The 22,360-nt window shown below is 33.9% G+C and overlaps 1 protein-coding gene across 2 annotated transcripts in view; it reads left to right on the top strand.

Moving 5' to 3' along the window:
- The window catches only part of ACVR1C (activin A receptor type 1C), a 76,671-nt gene extending 64,172 nt beyond the window's left edge, over positions 1 to 12,499 (top strand). For both annotated transcript variants that reach the window (XM_003133418.6, XM_013984145.3), the window contains 2 exons: positions 786 to 916; positions 5,086 to 12,499. In XM_003133418.6, the coding sequence (XP_003133466.3) occupies positions 786 to 916; positions 5,086 to 5,211 (257 nt within the window). In that variant the 3' untranslated portion in view covers positions 5,212 to 12,499. The remainder of the gene's footprint in view (positions 1 to 785; positions 917 to 5,085) is intronic.
- Positions 12,500 to 22,360: the final 9,861 nt, after the last annotated feature.

Raw genomic sequence — 22,360 nt, 5'->3', positions numbered from 1 at the left:
AATGAATTTTAAGTATATTTTTGATTATTTAATTTTTTTTCTTCTTTTTTTGGGCCGCACCTGCAGGGATATGTAAGTTCCCAGGCTAGGGTAGAATCAGAGCTGCAGTTGCTGGCCTGTACCACAGCCACAGCAACACAGGACCTGAGCCACCTCTGAGACCTACACCACAGCTCACTGCAATGCCAAATCCTTTAACCCACTGAGCGAGGCCAGGAAGCGAAATTGCTTCCTCATAGATACCAATTGGGGTTCTTAACCCACTGAACCACTATGGGAACTCCATATTTAAACTGTTTTAATGAAGTGAATGTCTTTGAATAAATGTTAAGAATATTTTTTCTTTGAAAAAAAAAAAAAAAGCATTACTTTGGTATTGCTCAATGGCATTTTATGTAAATCAAAATTAACATATTCATAATATAAATTACATTTTTATAATTATTAAAAGTGATATAAATGTGATATTTTATATAAAAATATGTGTGTGTAATATATAATCATGTAAATTGTATATTTTATATGCAAATTGCATGTACTTTTGTATTACATAAATTATTTATCAAAATTATATAAATTCCATAAAATAAAATTTCAGAAACTTATATAACTATTCAGCTGAGTGCTTTAAATGTATATCTTTGGTTTTAAGAAGCCTGATTTTCCAGTTTGCCATGGTGCCACTTGTGCTTGGAAAACTTAACTGTTATTATTTTGAAATAAACATTTTTGTTATTCACATTGGGAAATTTACTATGCAAATTTAACTATACAAATTTTTATAGGAATTGTTGAGGAGTATCAGTTGCCTTATTATGACATGGTGCCTTCAGATCCTTCAATAGAGGAAATGAGGAAAGTTGTTTGTGATCAGAAGTTCCGACCAAGTATCCCAAACCAATGGCAAAGCTGTGAAGTAAGGCTATGTTCTTATGTATATTTTTCCTATTATAATTTTGAGGTAAGTATCAGGGAGGATTTTCAGAGACCATGATTCTTTTCTCTTAATCTAGGCATGTAATTCATTTTGTGTATGTACACATATGTCTTTGTATTTAACTTTATATGTCTCACCTTTGAGTGTGATATTTGCTGAGAGTTTTTGTTCCTAAAAACTTTAATTAGATTAAATAAAAGCTGACTTTGGTTTGATAAAAGCTTTCATCCCATCTATGAAGTGATGATAGAACATTTCTGCTTTAGTGTCTTAACACGATAGATTGTATTATAGATTTTCCACTTTTAAACCAATTATGCATTCCTAGGATGGGCCTGTCATTTTTTTTAATATGATCAATTTTCTTAATTGCCGATATATACAACCTTTGTCCATTTTGAACAGTATTTTACTTCTATTTTGTTTTGTATTAATCCCATGTAGTAGATATTTGTGCAATATATACTATCATTGTTTTTATAGAATTATGAATATGTTTATCATTTTCTTTTTTTAACATTCCTTCTTGGCTCTCTGAGCTTCCTTTTAAAATCATTTTCTGACTTTCTGATGTGCCTCTTTTAAATGTATTTTATTTAAATTGCTTTCAGTGATAATCTAATGGTTGTAAGTTCTTTCAATGTTTGAGTGTATGAAATGTCTATTTTGTCCTCAATTTCGAACAAATAGTTTATCTGGGCATAAAAATTTAGATTCACTTATTTTCTCTAAATACTTTAAAGGTATTATTCCACTGGCTTCTGATTTCCGTTATTGCTGGTGAGAAGTCAGCTAATTTTAGATTCTCTTAAGTTATCTTTTCTCCCAGACTGCTTTAAGAACTTCTCTATCTTTAGTATTCTGCAGTTTCTCAATGATGTATTTGGTATGAATGTCTCTTGATTAATCTTTCCTGGAGTTTTTGGACTTTGCAATTCTGAGGATTTGTGACTTTCCTCAGTTCTGGAAAATTTTCAGCCATTGTTTCTTTAAACAGTTCCTCCTTTCGTCGTCACATATATATTACATATATATACAATTTTATGTTATTTAATTATATCATTTAATGTTTTGATGGTTTTGATTTTCCTGTCTGTTGTTTTGACTGACTCTTGCTTATGATATTTTATTTCCTCATCTGCTTGTGAATTTTTATATGAACTCAGGTTAACACTTTAAGGCTAAAGCTTGCTTTTTTTCTTTACCAAGAACTTTCTTTACAAGTTCCTTCTAAGACCAGTTCATCCTTACACTCTGGGCTTTGTAAACATTTTGATCTGATACCTTCTCTGTGCTTTGGGCTGTGTTTCCTGTCTTTCATATACTGTCCACAAATTCTGAAATTCTAGACTGTGAGATCAGCAGATGTACCAGAGCAGCTACTTGCCTCAGTGAATTCTTATACCTCTCTGGTTTCATGCATTTTCCCCCTCTGAGTATTATTTATTTACGAGTTCACTTATATTGATTTTTTAACTCAAAAATTTTAATCTTTGTACCTGGATTAGTATTTTATTTTGGCATGATTTACATATGATAAAATGCACAAATCTTAGTATACAGCTTAATGACTTTTTTTAAAAAAAGTGTATGTATGTGTGTACTTATCATCCAGATCAATATACAGGGAATTTCCAACCCATACCATTATCTATTTTTATCTTTTATACCCCTTCTTAGAATATATTAAAAGATAGCCATTCTACCATATTCCCAGAATTTTCCATTAGAAGAGAATTAGTAGCCTCCATAGGCTTAATACCTGTGTTTGGGATTTTTAAAATATTTTATTTCCACTACAAAGATTTTAAAGAAAGTTTGTGTACTCTGAAATCCTAAAGGCAGAAATTATTAGCTTTTTTGTGCATAACATATGTAATTTCTTAATTGAAAGCATATTTCATGCAGCTTGAAGGAAGAGGAAAATTTTCATAAAATACATATATAAAATGCTCAAAAAGATTAATTACATTTGAATGATTATTGACCATCCCAAGAAGGTAAAGCTGTTCAATTGACTTCACTTATTGTAAAAGGATGTAGTTGTAAGGTGGCCATATTCTCTTTTCTAAAATTACATTCAACATAGGAGGTAGAAAACAAGTAAACAACTAAACACGATACAGGAAAGACTTGGTTTTTTTTTGAAAGGAGACCCCTGATCTCTGTCTGAGGGGAGACGCCCTGGTCTTTTTCTGAGAGAAGTTGCCCTGGTCTTTGTCTGAGGGGAGATGCCTGATCATTTTTGAAAGAAGATGACCATGCCTCTATCTGATAAGAGACACCCTGTTTTTTTCTAAGGGAAGATCCCATCGTCTTTCATGGGATCTGAGGGGAGATGCTCTATTTTACTCTGAGGGGCTATGCTCTGTTCTTTTTCTGAGTGGAGACCATGGTTTCCGTCTGAGGGGAGTCATTTTGGTCTTGTTCTGAGTGAAGAAGTGCTGGTCTCTGTCTGAGGGGAAACAATTTTGTCTTTTTATGAGAGAGGTTGACCTGGTCTGCATCTGAGCAGAAACACCCTGGTCATTTTTGGTGAGGAGACCCTCTGGTCTCTGAGGGGAGATGCTCTGTTCTTTTTCTGAGGGGAGATCCCTGGTATCTTTCTGTGGGGAAGCAACCTGATCTCTGCCCTGGGCTTTTCCTGAGAGAAGTGATCCTGGTCTCTGTCTGAGAGGAGACAAACCTGGTCTCTCTCTGTGGGGAGACACCCCCTTCCTTTTTGTTTTGTTTTGCTTTGTTTTGGCTGCTCCGTGGCATACAGAGTTCTTCCCAAGGATCAGATCCGAGCCGCAGTTGTGACCTATGTGGCAGCTGCCACAATGCCAGATCCTTTAACCCACTGTGCCAGCTGGGGATGAACCTGCCTCCTGGTGTTGTAGAGACACCATCAACCCTGATGCGCCACAGCAGGAACTCCCACCCTGGTCTTTTTCTTTCTCTCTCTCTCTCTCTCTTTTTTTTTTTGGCCACACCTGTGGCATGAGGCAATTCCTGGGCCAGGGATCCAACCTGTGCCGCAGCAGTGACAAAGCTGCTGCAGTGACAATGCTGGATCCTTAACCTGTTGAGCCACAGGAGAACTCCACCCTGGTGTTTTTCTGAGGGGAGACTCCCCTGGTTTCTGTCTGAAGGGAGACACTTTAGTCTTTTTCTGAAATGAGTCATCCTGGTCTCTGGCTAGGAGGAGACAACCTTGTCTTTTTCTGAGATAAATCGCTCTGATTTCTGTCTGAGAGGAGAAGCTCTGGTCTTTTTCTGAGGGGAGACTCCATGGTCTCAGAAGGGAGGCACTCCATTCTTTTTTCTGAGTGGAGACCCCTGGTTTCAGTCTAAGGGGAGATGCCCAGACCTCTGTCCAAGAGGAGACACTTTGGTCTTGGTTTAAGGGGATACAGCCTGGTCTCTTTCTGAAGGAATATGCTTTGGTCTCTGAGGGGAGTCATTGGTCTTTTTCTGAGAGATGTCACCCTGGTCTCAGGCTGAGGGGAGACACCTTATCTCAGAGGGTAGACACCCAGATATCTGTCTGAAAGGAGACACTTTGGTCTCTGCCTGAGAGGAAACACCCTCCTATTTTTCTGAGAGAAGTTGCCCTCATCTCTGTCTCAGGGGAGATTCTCTGGTCTTTTTGCAGAGGAAAAGCCCTGGTCTTTTTCTGAGGGCAAACCACCTGGTCTCTGTCTGATAGGAGACTCCTTTGTCTCTGTCTGAGGGGAGAAGCCTGGTCTCGTCTGAGAGGAGACTGAGGCGACTGTTCTCGTTCTGAGGGGAGACACTCTCATCATTTTCTGAGGGAAGATCCCCATTCTCTATCTGAAAGGAGATGCCCTGGTCTCTCTCTCAGAGAATTCACCATGTTCTTTGTCTAAGACTAGTCAACATGATCTCCGTCAGAGAAGAGACATCCTGATCTCTGTCTGAGAGCAATAGCCCTGGTTTTTTTCCTGAGAGTAGACCCTATAGTCTGTCTGAGGGAAGACCCCCTTGACAGAATTTTTGAAGCGTTTTAGCCTTGATCTCCATATCAGGTTGGTTTAAGTTTACTATTTCTGTATCAAAGCTTAGTATCAATTCCTGGGCTTTTGGCTTTGCTTCTCTTGTACTGTGTTTTGTGCTAAAGTCTCTGGTATTTTTCTCTCTTAAAGGCACTCCGAGTCATGGGGAGAATAATGCGTGAGTGTTGGTATGCCAATGGGGCAGCCCGCCTAACCGCTCTTCGGATTAAGAAGACTATTTCTCAACTTTGTGTCAAAGAAGACTGCAAAGCCTGATGATGAGAATTTTGTTAAAAAGAAATCTCTCATGGCTTTCTTTATGTGAATTTTTTTGTCTTTGTGTTGTCATTGTTTTTATTGTTCTACCTCAGAGATAATGCAGTACAGTATTTAAGTGCCCAAAGGCACCATGAAAAAATAATTCTAAAGTCAAGCATAGGCCGGAATTGTCTTCATTCACTCCCCATGTTATCTTTAATTTTATTTTGAGAAACAACAACACATCAACTCATCTTTTTATTTTATTATAAAAGTATAAAATAAGCTAAACTTAATAAAAGTTATCAAGATTTTCTTTTACTTGAAATGAATAGAAAAGAAAATGTGAAAGCCCATGTGTTTTTTTTCCCTAAGATGAAAACATGTTCATTAAAAATGTCAACTAGAGTATGCAATATCTTAACCAAACTTTAGATCATATATGGTTCTATTTTTTAAAAAAATTAAATGGGATATTTTAAGAAGTAAACATTGCTATGAACTTTAGGATGCATAACATGGAAAAGTGGAGCTGCTTAGTTGGAAGATGGAAGTGGGTTCAGATCATTTACTTGCTTTCTCTTCCCCTGTACTCCCCCTTTACAATCCACCTCCTCAGCAGCCCCTCAGGCAAATAGTTTGAAAGTCACTAAGATTGTTACTTTCCCTTATTTACAAATAAGACACTTGACATCTTGAGACATTGAGAAATGTCCCAACGTCATATAGCTAGTGACAGAGCTGGCACTAGGTCCAAATCTTGAGATAATCCACACAGTAGAGTTAGCTGGCTTCCTACCTTCCCTTTAATTCCTTTAGTATTTTTCTCCCTATACAGAAATAACATCTGTCATGATATTTGTGGTTTAGTCAAACAGAATACAAACCAAGTTATTTTGCAGAATCATAATGGACCTGTATGAACTCTCAAGAAAATATCCACTGACATATTTTCCTCTTGGAAATTTTATAGTCACCCTGCTTGTTAGTTACTTTCTGAACGATCCATTGTCAGATATGTCTTTAAGATGCATTTCAGAGGTCCCTATTATTTTTGTACACATACATTTAGAAAGAAAACAGAGAAGGAAGGGGCTACTAGGAGATATTCTAAGGGAAATTAAGAAAACTCTTAAATGAAGTATAATTTCAAAGTCAATAGAGGGTATGAATAACTATGAAGAGATCTTCCCCTATCCTTTCAAAATGAGCATGGGTACAGAAGGCTCATGATAATTTTGCCTTTATTCTACTTCCTGTGGAGACAGAAATGATGAATTCTGAATAATACATGGAACATTAAGTATTTCCTTCCACTCTGTAATTCTGCTTTGGTGAAGGAAGATTTAACATGGTATCTTTTGTTGTACTAGAATGTTGTTCCCGAAATTCTGTCTCTTGGAATGGTCTTCTGAGATGATCAAAGACCAAAAGTGCTCTTTGATAGATTCTTAGAAAGTCATACCACATATTAGCATATCATGTGTTGTAAGGAGTCTAGCAGTAAAAAAAAGTGTTACTTGAATTTCTTTAAGATGGATTTCCCAAATTATTTGACCATGGAACTCTTTTTATAAAAACAGGGGAAACCTTTTACTAGCCCACATTTTCGTTTCTACAAAGCATAACTTGAGTACCAGTGTTCTAAAGGCTATACCTATGTATTATCCCATAGAGCACAATCTAGTGATTATACTTCATTCCACTACGGAAATATGTTACTGAATCCATCTTCATTTGACTGGGATGAGATATCAAAGGCAAAAATCTGGCATCTGTGGTTTGCATATACGTTTGCTCTCATTCATGCAGTTACCTATTCATTAAAAAATATGGGGCACTCCATATCGTCCTTGCCACAATTTTGGATCCAACAAGAAAATTAAAAAATGTAAAGGTTCTGCCCTCAGGGATTTTAAAGTTTAATTTGGGAATAGGAACAGGGATATGGTTGTGTGGGGGAAGTAAACTGACAAGTAGATATAATCCAGAGTAGGATGTCTTGAATTCTATATGAATTTGATTAATTCTATATTTGTGGGCTTCCAAAATTACTCTCAATTTCCAACATATTTAGAAAGTATCTTTATTTGGTTATTCCAGACAATCTAAATTATATAGTCAATTTAAGTGAAGGTATTCTAAAAAGAGTTTATGTGAAGGGGTAATCTTGCTGTGTCTGTTATCTTGATTTCACATAGTTTGTTTCTACATATATGAGAATGAAACTATTTACTATGGTTGTAACTATAGATTCAAGCAAACAGGAATGATATTTTGCTCTTTTATTCACTTATGTTGAGTGAATATACTTATTTAATTTTTAAGAGAAGATGTTTAAAATCTCCATTTTCCTTGATATTTATAATCTATTTGAAGGTATCCAAATATAATTCCTTATTTTTATTGATTCAACTTTTACCCTAGAGAAATCTGTACCTTTTAAGACTTTTTTTTTGTTTGTTTCTGTGTTGGTTAACCATAACTCCTAACTGAATAGTCTTATATTTCAATTTCCACACACATTTTTATAGAAAGGGCATAGGTTAACAAAAATGATAAGGAAAAGTTAAAAGTCCTAATTTTTCCTTAACTCTTGGCATGATTAGAAATAAAAATGCTCACTCTAAAAAGTAGTTTAGATCATAAGGCAAAATTACTGTATATACCAGTGCTGTTTAACTTTATTTCTTTTTTATGGAGTCCTACTCTGTAATATTTATTTCTTTTGAATTGTGTTACAAGCAAAAAATATTCTTCTTAGGCTCATAGTGTTAGTGTTCTTTGCTCCTTTCAAATATTTTGGCTTTGGGTATAACGTAAAGCTTAGGAAAATGCTATTTATGAAATTTTAGTACTGTACAAGTGGTGATGGGATTTATATGCAGCATCACTTCCTTAAACTAAGGGACACATCATTTATTGTCAATATTTCAGCATGAACTTGTTGCCTTATAAGCTAAGCGTTTAAGTGTGTAATTGGTACAGATTCTGTTGTATGCTTTCTTCCGTCTAAAATATTTGGCATGTCACATCTAGAATTCTTAATTTATGTTCTGACTTGAAAGTTAAGTGAAACATGACTGTGTCATGCACTATTTTAGGTATAGCACTTGCTTCTCATCTTTATACTTTCAATTAACTTTGCATTTTAAATTTCCATAATTATATGAAAATAGTAACCTGATTGCAGTGTCTGAAGACTTCAGAATCAGCCTTTATTTTAAAATGAAAATCTGCAATAGATCCATTAGATTAGATGTTCCACAAAAATTTATTATTTGTAATACTTCTACTTTAGTAGAATTATTAAATAAAACAAAACAAATCTTCTTCTATTATGTTGGAATTTTGCCACCATGTGACTTATTAGGGCAGAGAAAACTCAGGGCTATCTTAGAGTTTACACAAAAGAATGAGAGAACGTACTTAGCAAATCATCTAAAGGCAGGGAGCCTATGTTTGCCATATACAAAGTTCAACTTAAAATTACTTAGCAGGGAATATTTATGATTAATTATTTTAAATAAATATGGAAATATAATTCATTTAAGTAAATTTATTTAAAGTGTGAACATTTTATTTCCCATCAGGAGATTCAGAAAGTAGCAAATGACTGAAGCTGATGGCAGTTGCTTTCTTCAATAGTTGTTCCTTTAAATAAATTTACAAGTACAACATTTTAAGTTATTTGGAAATATCTAAGAATTAGTATCTTAAGATGTTGTCATTGTGATTTTTGAAGATAGTGTAAATATCTTTTGTGAAACACACTACTGCTGTGTTTGATAATGCTTTATATTAGTTCCCTTTACAAGCTAATAACTACATGGACTTGATGCATTATTTAGTGAAGACAGTAATCCCTTTGCTCCTGAGGGCTTCTTCTAAACAGAAAAAAAAAATGTCAGTGGGGATGTACAAATTTCATTAAAATATTAATATTAATAGAATTTCTATAGACAGTTTTCAAAGTGTTTTAATACAAATTTTCAGATTTTTTCCCTCTAACTTTTCTGTTTCATTATTTTTCTCACCTCCTTTTAAAATATTCCCTCACTGCCTCTCAAAATTATCTTTAGTCTCTAAATTGAAAAAAAAAAATAGCTACTATTTAACGTAATCATTCTTGTATTTAGCCTTCTAATGAAGGAGACTCCCTTGGTGGTCTAAATTATTTCTGAGGTGTCACAGACAGAAACCAAAACCAGAATTTGGGAACTGTAAAGGATGTAAGAGATTTTATAGCTGAAGAAACCAAGAATCAGAGATTAAATAACTGCTAGTCATTAGCAGAACTTATGTGAGACCCTAGTGGTGACACCTACTACAGTGCTCCGCCATATCCAACATTTACTAATTCAAAAATAATTAGCATCCATCTACATCTACCTTGAATATAAACTATCATGCCATTTAATGCTGATGATCAAATTCTACTTCTCTTTATTTCTGCTAAAATAATTTGTTCACTCATGATGAGAACAGTGAGAAAAACAAAAATAGGCTAAGGAAGAATTGTAGAATAGTTGTCAAACTGGGTAAGCAACCAACAGAGTGGTGAATAAAATTAGAAATTGTGAGACTATAGAATGTCTTGGTGCAAGTAATGACAAGAGATGCTTAATGACTTTTTCTCTCCTTTCTGTAAGGCTTGTTCTTTCTCAATTCATTGGAATGGGGAGTGAAAGATGATTTGGTAGTTAAACATGGGGCCATGTCTAGCAGCTCATTATCTTACTTGATATTTCATTAGTTCATCTTTGGCATTCACATTCTTTCAGTACATTAAAAAATATCTTTGCTGGATTTCATCTCCAATCACTCTACAATTCTTCTATCATTCCAGCCCCTATCCAGATTGCTACACACTGAACCTCTTAACAATATTTTAATTTCCCACGTACACATACAAGAGTTTTCATCTCATGCAGAATCTAGTAAATTTTCATTTGGCATGATGAAGGGGGTATTTGTTAATGGCAGAGAAGACTTTCTTTTAAATTTTAAAAAGACTAGCAGTCAAGTTATATTCTTGCTTTAGCTAACATATAAGGAATGTCTATTTTTGCCTTAATGCTGAATTCCACTTAATAGATGATAACTTGGACAGAGAATGTGAAATATATGTCCCATAATATGATTGCTAAATTTCTTTTGTCTATGCTTCATACTACTGCTTTGTTTTATCTTGACCATCTTTTAAAGTTAAGCCACTATGCCATATGGTTTAGAATATAATATTATATTGAAATTAGGCAATAATTCCCATTTTAAAATATCTCTATTAAGAACTACCAGGATACTTGTTAATTCAGTTGTAGATTAATACAACATTTGGGAGAAAATGAGCCCTATCTCATCCTAAATTTTAATATTTTCAGAAAGGACTATGTATTTTTTTTTTTTTATCATTGGTTCATGTTATCCTATAAGAATGTTTTCTCTCCATATCTAACAGTTTGAACTGCAAGATTTTTACCCTGGTCTGGACGTATCTGAATGTTAGCATAGATACTAGGAATCTGACTATATTAGGAAATTATCCTTACACCAAGTTCACCAGATCCAGCTGGGCATTTGCTTTGCACAAATCCTCTCAGTTGAGGGGTAGAAAGAAGCCAAAATCCAACCTGAAATTGGCTTCTCAATTCAGAAATATTTTTATATTTTGCAGAAGAGCACTTTATTAGCTTATAATCTTGAGAAAATGAGAATCAAATATTTCAAAATGGTCCCTGACATTTGCAAATTGAATAGTAAACTTGTAAAAAAATACTTTAGATTTTCTTTCCACATTTCCAAGAAAGCAAAAGAGATTTTATGTTTTTCTCGTTGATTTAATTTTTCAACCCAATCTGTAGCAAGCCACATCGACCCTAATTTTTTTTGTCTTTTTTTTTTTTTTTTTCTCTTTATAGGGGCGTACCTGCAGCATTTGGAGTTTACCAGGCTAGGGGTCTAATCAGAGCTGTTGCTGCCAGCCTACACCAGAGCCACAGCAACACCAGATCCAAGCTGCGTCTGCGACCTACACCACAGCTCAAGGCAACGCTGGATCCTTAACCCACTGAGTGAGGCCGAGGATCGAACCTGCAACCTCATGGTTCCTAGTCTAATTCGTTTCTGCTGCGCCAAGATGGGAAGTCCAGGACCCTAATTTTTACATCTTCATTGAGTTTTTATTCCATGTCCAAACCTATTCTTTAACTTTACCTTTAAAAAGTCAATTACCTTCCTATGTTCTGTCTAACCAATGCAAAATTAGCATGAGATTTACCAGTATCTCCATTTCCTCCAATAGGCTAAATATAAGCAATTAAATATTTTAAAAGTCCAATTCTTTTTTTTTTTTTCTCTTTAGCCAAAATATTAAACTCTAGTTCATTTCCACAGTGACTAGTGTTAAGCTCTTGTACTCTTCTGATCCTAGACTGGAGAAAATTATTCAAACTTAATTTGTGTTTCAGGTTTTAAAATGTCCTAAAAACAGAAAATTAGATTCAGGTATCAAAAAAAGGAATTTTGGATTGACTTTCAATGTACTAATACTAATTATACTTTTCTTTTGGTAGTGTGACTTTTCTTATACCTAAGAACATATTACAAATGTCAAAACCACTGCATTTTGACTTTGCAAAACATGCCTTGAACTCTTGAACCACTGTGAAAAGAATCACTGTTGTAAAGACTTATTGTAAGCTAGCTGAAATTCTTAAGAATGTAAAAAGATGTTACCTTTTAATAGACAGGCAGAAATGAATGTATATAAGAAATATGAAGACATATAATCGGTATTAAAATGAGAATTAGGCAATAAATTGTATAAAAAAATATGCAGATGGAAATTTTAGCAGTTGCAATTTAATCATTGAAACTGAAGAATTCCAAATTCCAAAGAGAAGTGAATGATATTTAGATGTTTCATTAATTTCTAGCCTGTGGAATATGCATTTTATCGTAATATATGTATACTTGTTTTGTTTAAAAATAAGAGTATTTTAGAATTTAGTAAGAACTCAATGATACCAAATGTTTTTGGTATCAAAAAAACTTTGCCAACAGCAAGTTATAAAAGTATTTATTTTAATGCTTTTAAAAATATTATTGCATAACTTTCAGTTGCCTCTGGATGTAAATAGGAATCTGCCTAAATGTTATATTTTTATGTATTCATTTCCCAAAAATGTATTGTTTTGCAAAGTGGCAAAGATAATAAATTAAGCACTCCTTGCACTTGTTTCTGTGAAGCATATAGAGTTCTATTTTAAATAAAAATAAAATGTGTCATATTTCAGTTTCTATACAATTATGTTCTATTATTTTAAAATTATATATGTATTTGCACATAGTATATGGAGTGGGTTTTGGAAATTAAAAAAATTTTTTTTATAATGATTTTTATTTTTTCCATTATAGCTGGTTTACAGTGTTATGTCAATTTTCTGCTGTACAGCAAGGTGACCCAGTTACACATACATGTATATATTCTTTTTTCTTACATTATTATGCTCCATTATAAGTGACTAGTTATAGTTTCCAGTGCTATACAGCAGGATCTTATTGCTTATCCATTCCAAAAGCAATAGTTTGCATCTATGAACCCTAAATTCCCAGTCCCTCCCTCCCCCTCCCACTTGGCAACCACAAATCTGTTCTCCATGTCCATGAGTTTCTTTTCTGTGGAAAGGTTCATTTGTGCCATATATTAGATTCCAGATATAAGTGATATCATATGGTATTTGTCTTTCTCTTTCTGACTTACTTCACTCAGTATGAGAGACTCTAGTTCTATCCATGTTGCTGCAAATGGCATTATTTTGCTCTTTTTAAATGCTGGCTCTAGTGGGCACTGAAATTTTCCTTCCTTCCTTCTTAAAGAGACATTTGCTTCTTCAATAGCTATTTCTCTACATGACACCTAGGATAATAGTCTTTTCTTTTTTTTTCCTGTAGAGTAACAGGAAAAATATTTGAACATTTATTGAAAGACTACTGGGTTGGCCTGCTCCCAAGCCTAAAATACTTTCATCACACTTAAAATAAAGCCTAAACACTCTAGAGGTCTCCTTGGGAATACTGACTCTGAAAACCTCTCTGCCTTTATTTCTGGTATCTACCTACCTCCAGCATCACCTGTTCTCCAGATGTCTGCTTCTTGCTGTTCCTTTAACTTGCCATACACAGACCCATGCAGGAGATTTGCTCTATTTCCTCTGTCTGGAATATTCTTCCTCCAGATATTTATATTGTTCGATTTTTTTTTTTTTTCTGGTCTTTTTAGGGCCGCACCCATGAAATATGGAAGTTCCCAGGCTAGGGATCCAGTTGAAGCTGTAGCTGCCAGCCTAGACCACAGCCACAGCAATGCTGGATCTGATCCGAGCTGCATCTGCAACCTACACCATAGCTCAAGGCAACACCAGATCCTTAACCCAGTGATCAAGGCCAGGGATCGAACCCGCATCCTCACAGACACTAGTTGGATTCATGACGCTGAGCCATGACAGGCTCTCCTGTTTGAATTTTTATTTGAAAACTATTACACCAAAAAGTCTTTCTTTTCATCCTTTCTAGAGCAGTAGCCTTTGTCATTCCCTATTCATTCAGCCTGTTTTACTTTCCCTTACAGCACTTTGCATTGGCTGGCATTATATTATATCAAGTATCTTATGGTACACAGTATCACAGTGACTAAATCTTGGGCACTACAATTAGGTGTCATTTCCGAATCTAAGTTGAGTTTGAAGATGAAGTTTTAAAACATAAAGGGTAATATATCATATTTTACAGTGAGAATACTCTATAGTATGCATTAACTGCTCCTCTCACAGATTGACATGTGAAAATTGAGTTGTTTTGCTTATATTTATAAATCTACAAAATTTTTTCTAGGACTTAGCATAAGAAAAGCAGAACAGTACATTGGTTTTATTTTTGGTATGTGTTCTGCAGTTCTTTTTCTTCTTCATTTTTTTTTTTTCATTTGAGGGGCAGTTTTGATACATCCTCATTATCTTGCATTAAGTGGGCATTAACTAGATTCACAAGCCAAATATTTTTACTCGACAATCATTAAGTCAGGTTTTCATCTGATATCATCATTAGTTTCTTCTTGGAGTTGAGGAGAAAGGCAAAATATATTTTATGTCTATCTAGATTGTAAAACCTATAGAATAAATAAAACAAGTGGTTTAGTTTCAGCAGCACTAGAAAAACTTTTTTATCTTTAGCTCTAAATTTATAATAACTTTTCAACATTTGATTTTTTAACACTAATGTGTAAAAAAGTTAGTGAACATTCTCAGTAATGAAATGATTTACCTAGTGAATAAACTTAAAATTGGATAATTACATCTTTTCTGCTAGGATGGATTCTTGAAGATCAGGGAATTACTAAATCCAGGCTGTTTTATAGGAGGTACTAGAAGTAATATTTTAAAGAAATACTTTATGACTTTTAGAAGAAATATATCTATGTACAGTTAAGGAGAATTATTCAAATTTTGATTTGAATAGATTCTTTACAATAATTTAAAGAGAAACTTCTTATTTTTTTGGTTAATGCTATATCTAACAAAATTATAGTTATAATTTCTATAATTAAAATAAGTTAAAATTTTTCCCTCTCAAATATTAGTTAACAAATCTTTATCAAATATTGCAGTTAAGTGCCTAGTATTGTAATAGTCACTGTAGGTGGTGTGGAGAAAACAGTAAGCTCCTGAATTTAAGAAGGTAATCTATTTAGGAAGGCAAAGCATGCACATGAATTGCTATCTAGCCTTAGAAGTTGGTAATACAAAAATGTCAAAAAAAGAAAATTACTAAGTCTGAGTGTGGGTATGGGTATTAAATGATAACAAAGACATAGAATTGAAGTATGAGTTAAGTTAGAAGAGTCAAGAAAACTGGAGTTCCCATTGTGGTGCAGCAGAAACAAATTCAACTAGGAACCATGAGGATGCAGGTTCGATCCCTGGCCTTGCTCAGTGGATTAAGGATCTGGTGTTGCCATGAGATGTGGTGTAGGTCGCAGATGCGTCTCAGATCTGGCATTGCTGTGGCTCTAGTGTAGGCTGGCAACAGCTCCAATTAGACCCCTAGCCTGGGAACCTCCATATGCCACAGGTGAGGCCCTAAAAGGACAAAAGACAAAAGACAAAAAAAAAAAAAAAAGACAAAAAAAGAAAAGAAAACTAATGAGTTGATGCTATAAGATGGGAAAGATCTATAATAAGCAGAGAAGAACTCCCTGGTAGGAAACAAACAAACTCGAAACCAAGTCAGGAATGCTCATGGCAGTGAGTAGCCATTACAGAACTGGAATGGAGAGTTCGTGTGAGGTTCACATTACATTATTTAAACTTGATCCTGCCTTTGACGAAGTCTCAAAGTTTTAAAGCAATAATAATGTTAAGTTGGTATTTAGTAAAGGCAGTTAAAGAGTTAGCTTCTTAGGAGGTAACTGAAAATCTGCCATAACCTTTCTTTTCAAATTGGTGAATATTTAGAGATAGTTTACAGGTGAAAAATTTCAAGATAAACTGTATGGTTGGTATCAAATAGGTGTCTTTATGTGGTGCTTTCCCCCTACTTTCAAATGTGTCTTAAAAGAAAAGCAAAATTTATTCACAAGAGAAAAATTAAATGAAAAATTATTAAATATTATTAAAGATTACTTTAATAATTTAGTTTTAGCACAAGTATGACCCAGCATATTTTAAAACACACACATGCACACACAGGCATACACACACACACAATCATTTAAAAAAGTCTTTCTTGTAATTTTATCTCCACGTGAAGAAATTTCCAGGTGCCAGTGAACTGTGTGCAGTAAATTTCAAATATAATCAAATTTGGTTTAGAAATACTAATAGTGGTTTCATAGAAGAACCCTTGCTTCAGCAACTTAGGAAATTACACTTGATTTTCTTTTGAGTGTTACTCAATTGTGCTTGAAATTGTTCGTTTGAACTCTTCTAAACAAGAAGCAGGTGGTTAAATGTGTGTACTGTTTAACATTTACACAAAATATTCCAAATATAATGTACTTTTGCCATTTGAATATCAACCAGCTCTCTCTTCTCTCTCATAGATGGTCCTTCCTAGGCCATTTGATTTGACTTCACTACATCCCTGAAAGGAGAATTGGTTCATAAGCAGTTACCTGCTAGGAAGCATTAGACTATTTTTATAATCTCCCAACTAAAGCTTTTAATGTAGCAACTGCTGGTTACTGAAGCAGTTTAAGAAAAAAGGAACTGCTGAGTCTGCCTTTTATTTTTAAATGGAGAAACACAAGGTGACACAATCACATGAGATACAAGTGAACCAGAACGGGGAAATACAGCCTAGTTTTCAGCGCAGAGCAAAAATAAGACTTTGCAAAAACACATTTCAATTCTATACAGCAATTTGGATCTTTGCTTTTATATAATTCATCAACTAGTTCATAAAATGTTCTTTCCTCTAAGTCAGCTTTTCCTTTTCAGAAATACATGGGTAATATCATGAACCTCTTACTGAGAATCCATTTGCTGAAATATACTTATTAAATAGCCCAAATTTACAATCAGGTAGAAAGATGACATTCATGGAAATTCATAGAAATACATAGACTTGGATATTTCTTTATTTCTTCTTTCCTTCCTGAAACACACTTTTGAAGAGGTAGGGTACATTCTCTGTCTTTCACCCCTTTGCTCATCCACTCCTCAACCCACTGCAATTGACCTTTTGTTCTCATTGATTTTTTTTTTTTTAATCTTTTCCAGGGCTGCACCCACAGCATATGCAGGTTCCCAGGCTTGGGGTCTAATCGAAGCTGTAGCCGCCAGCCTAGGCCAGATCCACAGCAACGCCAGATCTGAGACGCGTCTGTGACCTACACCACAGCTCATGGCAATGCTGCATCCTTAACCCATTGAGCAAGGCCAGGAATAGAACCTGCATCCTCATGGTTCCTAGTTGGATTCGTTACCCACTGAGCCAGGAGGGGAACTCCTCACTGATGCTCTTAAATTGCTTTCTCTATGCTCACAAATGACCACATATAGATTTGTGCAAAGAAGATTTTACCTTTTTCTTTCTTAGTCCTTCTGTGATCTTTGACACAAAATGTCTTCTCTCAGAATTACTTTTCCTTATTTGCTAAAATATCGCTTTCTTCTGGGTCTCTTCTTCCAACCTCTTTTTCCCTTTCTCAATGTTCTTCACAAAGCTTCCTTTTTCTGTGTATCCCCAAAAGGCTAATATTTCCCCAGGATTCAGGCTTTGACTCTTGTCATCCTAAGTATTCCCTTTTGGTGATCTCATCTATTCTTTTGTCTTTAACAAACCTACATATTTGTTCTAGACTACTCTTCTTAGAGCCAGTCCAAATTTTTATTTGCTTTCTGACTTTTCCACTCTGATGTGCTACAGTTAAGATTCAAATGTCAAAATTGCCTTTTTTGTGTCTGACTTCCTTTGCTTTGCATAATGTTTCTGGGATTTGTTCATGTTGTTAGATGTATCCATAGCTTGTTCTTGTGCATTGCTGGACACAGTTCTGTTGTATTAATATATCACAATTTATTTAACCAGTCACCTTTGGACATTTGGATTTTCCAGTTTGGAACTATTATAAATAAATCTGCTATGGATATTCATATATAAGTTTTATTCTGGATTTTCATTTCTCTTGGGTAAACACCTCAGAGTATTATCTCTGGATCACATGGTAGATGGAAATCATTATCCAAGGTATTTGTACCATTTTATATTCTCACTGTCAATGTGCGAGGGTAATAGTCACTCCTGACATTTTCATTTTAGCCTTCTTAGTGACAGTGCAGTAGTATCTCCTTGTTATTTTAAATTGCACTTCTGTGATGGCTAATGATATTTAGCTCATATAATGGGAGGTACATTAGTATATTTTGCACATTTTTAAATTGGTTGTTTTCTTATTAGTAGTTGTGAGTGTTCTTTATGTAGACTAGATAGAAATATTTTGTCCAAATTAACTCATTTTCTCCATGACACACCTATGCTCTTGTCTGTGGTCCCACTTGCTCCACCCATTAACCAAATTTTACAGTTTTTACGCCCTTAGTATAATTATCTCTCCATTGCATCTTTATTCTACTACTCTTTTAGTTCATTTATGCTCCTATGTTTCCCCCTTTCCAGGTAACACTAGCAATTGTTTTAAATGATAAGTATGATGGCTCTAAGTCATTACAAAGATAGGGTGTGGGTGGGGGCAATACCTATTCTTCTTCTTTCTACTTATCAAATAGGAATAAGCAGGTTGTACATACTTTGACCAACAGATTTCTGGAAAGAAATAACATCTTTTCAGAAGTTGGCAGTATTTCCCCTTTGCAAATGACATGTCATCCTGGCTACTGGAATGAGTTTTCTGAACCCAAACAAAGTTGTATTTATAGATAGTTTTGTCCTGAGCTGTCCATATGCCAAATGGTTTCTATCCTTTGAAATTTATTGAGATTTGTTTTATGACCCAGAATATGGTTTATCTTAGTGTGTGTTCTGTGTGCACTTGAAACCAATATGTATTCTGTAGTTCAGTGTACAGCGTTCTATAAATATAAATAAAATTAAGTTGCTTGATAGAGTTTTCAAGTTTTTTATACTGTTTGATTTCTCTATTCTACCAATTACTAAAAGAAAAATCTTAAAAACTTCAACTATAATTGTGGATTTGTTGGTTTCTTCTTTCACTCAGTTTTTGTTTATTTATTTTGAATTTGTTTTTAGGTATATTCACATTTAGATTTTATGACTTCTTGATAATGGATCCCCTTATCATAATGAGATATCTCTTTTTATGTCTCATAATATTCTGAGGACTGTTTTTTATAAAATTAATATAGCCTTGCAGATTTTTTATGTTTAGTATTTTCATGATATGTATTTTTATATCCTTTTATTTTAACATATCTATGTTTTTATATTTAAAGTAGATTTTTATAGATAGAATATATTTGGGTCTTACATTTTTATCCAGGTTGATAACCTCTGATTTTAAAAATTTTAGGGTATAGACCATTTATATTTAACATAATTATCAATATGTTTAATTTTAATACCTTTTCATTTTTGTATTTGTCTCATTTGTTCTTTTATTTAATTTTTTCTTATTTTATTTTGAATTAGTACAATATTTTTAGTATTCTAATTTACTTCCTCTATAATTTATTAGTGCTATCTTTTTTTTAAGGAATCACTCTAGGTTTTACAATATGCAAGTTTAATTATTTTATCATAATCTAACTTCAAATATGCTGTCATATCAGTTTCCATATGTGAGATTATGCAAAATATATCTCCATTTTCTCCTTTCTTTGTATTTTTGTTGTCATATAATTTACATCCATATATAATTTCACAATATTGACTTAATTATATGTTAAATTAATTAAATTAAAAATTCTTAAATGAGCACTACTTTTCATCATATTTAATATATCTGATGCTCTTCATTCCTTTGTGTAGATTTGAGTTTTAATCTAATGTTATTTTCTTCTGTCAGAAAATTTTACTTTAACATCCCTCACACAGCACAAAACTCTCTCAGCTTTTGATAATCTGAAAACACCCTTAATTTTTGAAGAGTATTTTCACTGGATAAACAGACTTTTTGTCTTATTTCACTTGCTTTGTCAGTACTTTAAAGATGTTTTATCTTCTAGTTTGCATTATTTCTGATAAAAAAAAGTTTGGTATTAATTCTTGTCTTCCTCTTTGTTATAAGTGCTTTGTCAGCACTTTAAAGATGATTTATCTTCTAGTTTGCATTATTTCTGATAAAAAAGTTTGGTAGTAATTCTTGTCTTCCTCTTTGTTATACCCATTTTTTGCTGTCCGAATATTTTTCTCTTGTCACAGGTTTTCAGAAATGTGATTATGATGGCCCAAGATGTGGTTTTCTTTGAATTTTTGGGGTGTCTGTGAGTATAATTGTCATTAAGCCTGAAAAGGATTTGGCTTCCACAATTTCTTCAGATTTGTTTCTTGCCCAAGCACTTTCTTTTTTTTTATAGAGGGCTTAATATGTTTATATTAGACAACTTGATATTGTTCCATTGGTAGCTGGGATACTATTAATTTTTTCTGCTGCTTTTTTTTCTGTGCTTTAATTTGATTAATTTATATTGCTTATGACAAAGTTTATTGCATTTTTCTTTTGCATTTTCAAATCTGCTGATGTAACTTTCTAGCGAAAATTTCATTTTAGATATATTTTTTCAGCTCTAGAATTATCATTCGAATTTTTTTTACACCATTTCTTTTCTTATTATTTTCATGTGTTCTTTTAGTCCTAAAGCCTATTTATAATAGCTGTTTTAAAATCTTGTCTTCTTCTGGGTCTATTTCTTTTAACTGCTTTTTCTCTTGTTTATGGATTATAGTTTTGAATGTCTAATAATTTTTAAATAGAAACTGGATGTTGTTACATTTACTGAGTATCTAGATTTTATTTTAACCCTTTTTGGAGAGGTGAAGTTTCATATAGAAGGCCTTTAGGGGCTTGAAGAATAGTTTTATCCTTTCAAATCTTATTTTTGTTAAGCCAAGTCTAAGAGTAGCTTAACTCTAAAGCTAGTTCAACCCTATTACAAAGGTCTGACCCTCCCGGGGCTTCAACTGAATGCCCCAGGTTTCAATAGTTCATCTGCCTGGTCAGTACTCAAACATTTCTCAATCTTATGTGAGGTCTGGGAGTTGTTCAGTTTAAAACTTCTCAATAACTGTTCTTTGCTGTGTCTCATGAAGATTCATCTAAGTATGGACTATACTATATTTGGCAAAAGTCTCAAGAGTACCCAAATGCAGACTTTTGAAGTTATTTCTTTGTGGAGCTCCCTTCTATTCTGCAAATATCAGTTATATTAGCCTTCTAAAACTCCAAATTCCATCTCCTCAATTTAGCAAGCTTGGTTCCTCCTCTGTCCTCACAATCCTCCAGGAAGTGCCTATAGGAAAAAATCCTGGGCAATAGTGGGGCTGCCTCTTTCATGTGTTTCCCTAATTTTACTGATTACAATCCTGTGCTTCCTATTGTTGAATGTCTGAAATATATATAGGTAAATATATTGTGTATAATATAAAGTATATCATATTCTGTGTGTATTTGACTGTTGAACAACACTGGAGTTAGGGGTTTCAAATTTCTATGCAGTTGAAAATATGCTTATAATCAGCCCTTAATATATGCTGGTCCTCCCTATCTTCCATTCTTCCCTATCTGCAGTCTGACATCTGAGGAGTCAACCAATCACAGATGGTATAGTACTATAATATTGACTAATGAAAAAATCCTCATATAGGTGTACTCACAGAGTTCAAACCAGTGCTGTTCAAGGGCCAACTCTTGAACACATATCTAATTTCACATATCTATTTCGCATATATATTTCATTCATTTCAGATTTTTAGCTGTTTATGGTAGGAAGGCACTTATAGCACCAGATCACCTGTTATGGATGGAAGTAGAAGTGCCTGTTTTTATTTCTTAAAGTTTTTAATGTATTATATTTGTTTTTATAATTATTTATCAAAAACCTTGTCTATTCTATGGGTTAGGTCTTTTCAGACTGAATCAGCAAAGTACCTAAAATAAAATTTTGGACGGAGAAAATGTGTTTATACTATAACAGGGGCAGGGACAGGAAATGAGAGAGAGGAGACAGGTCACAAGAGCTTCACAATCACTTGTTCATACTGAAGATCTGGTATAGACAGATAGTGGGAGGTGGTGAATGATAATAATTTTTGAGGCATGGAATACTTGTAAGCAGACAAACATCTCCAAAATTGTCTCTGTAATGTTCACTTTCACTATAGTAATAGCCTGAACATAATGTTTTGTAGAGTGCCTATGTTACTTGGATTTTTAGTTTTAGTTCTCTATGAAATTTGCAAATTTTGGAGGCAGAGCAAGATGGTGGAGGAGTAAGTGGTCATGCTAACTTTCTCCCACAAACACATCAAAAAAACACATCTATATGTAAAATGACTAGCACAGAACGCCAACTGAATGCTGCAGAAGAACTTATACCTCCAAAAATGGCAAGAAACTCTTGACATAACTGGGTATAACAAAAGAAAAAAGAGAGGGAGAAAGAAAAGGAATCAGGATGGGACTAGCATT

The sequence above is a fragment of the Sus scrofa genome, chromosome 15 (genome assembly GCF_054392235.1).
Source record: "Sus scrofa isolate SSC_HxYL_T2T_F1_AM1 chromosome 15, Sscrofa_HxYL_maternal_Yorkshire_Landrace_v2.0, whole genome shotgun sequence".
Classification (NCBI taxonomy): Eukaryota; Metazoa; Chordata; class Mammalia; order Artiodactyla; family Suidae; genus Sus; species Sus scrofa.
This window is presented reverse-complemented; position numbering and strand designations above follow the sequence as displayed.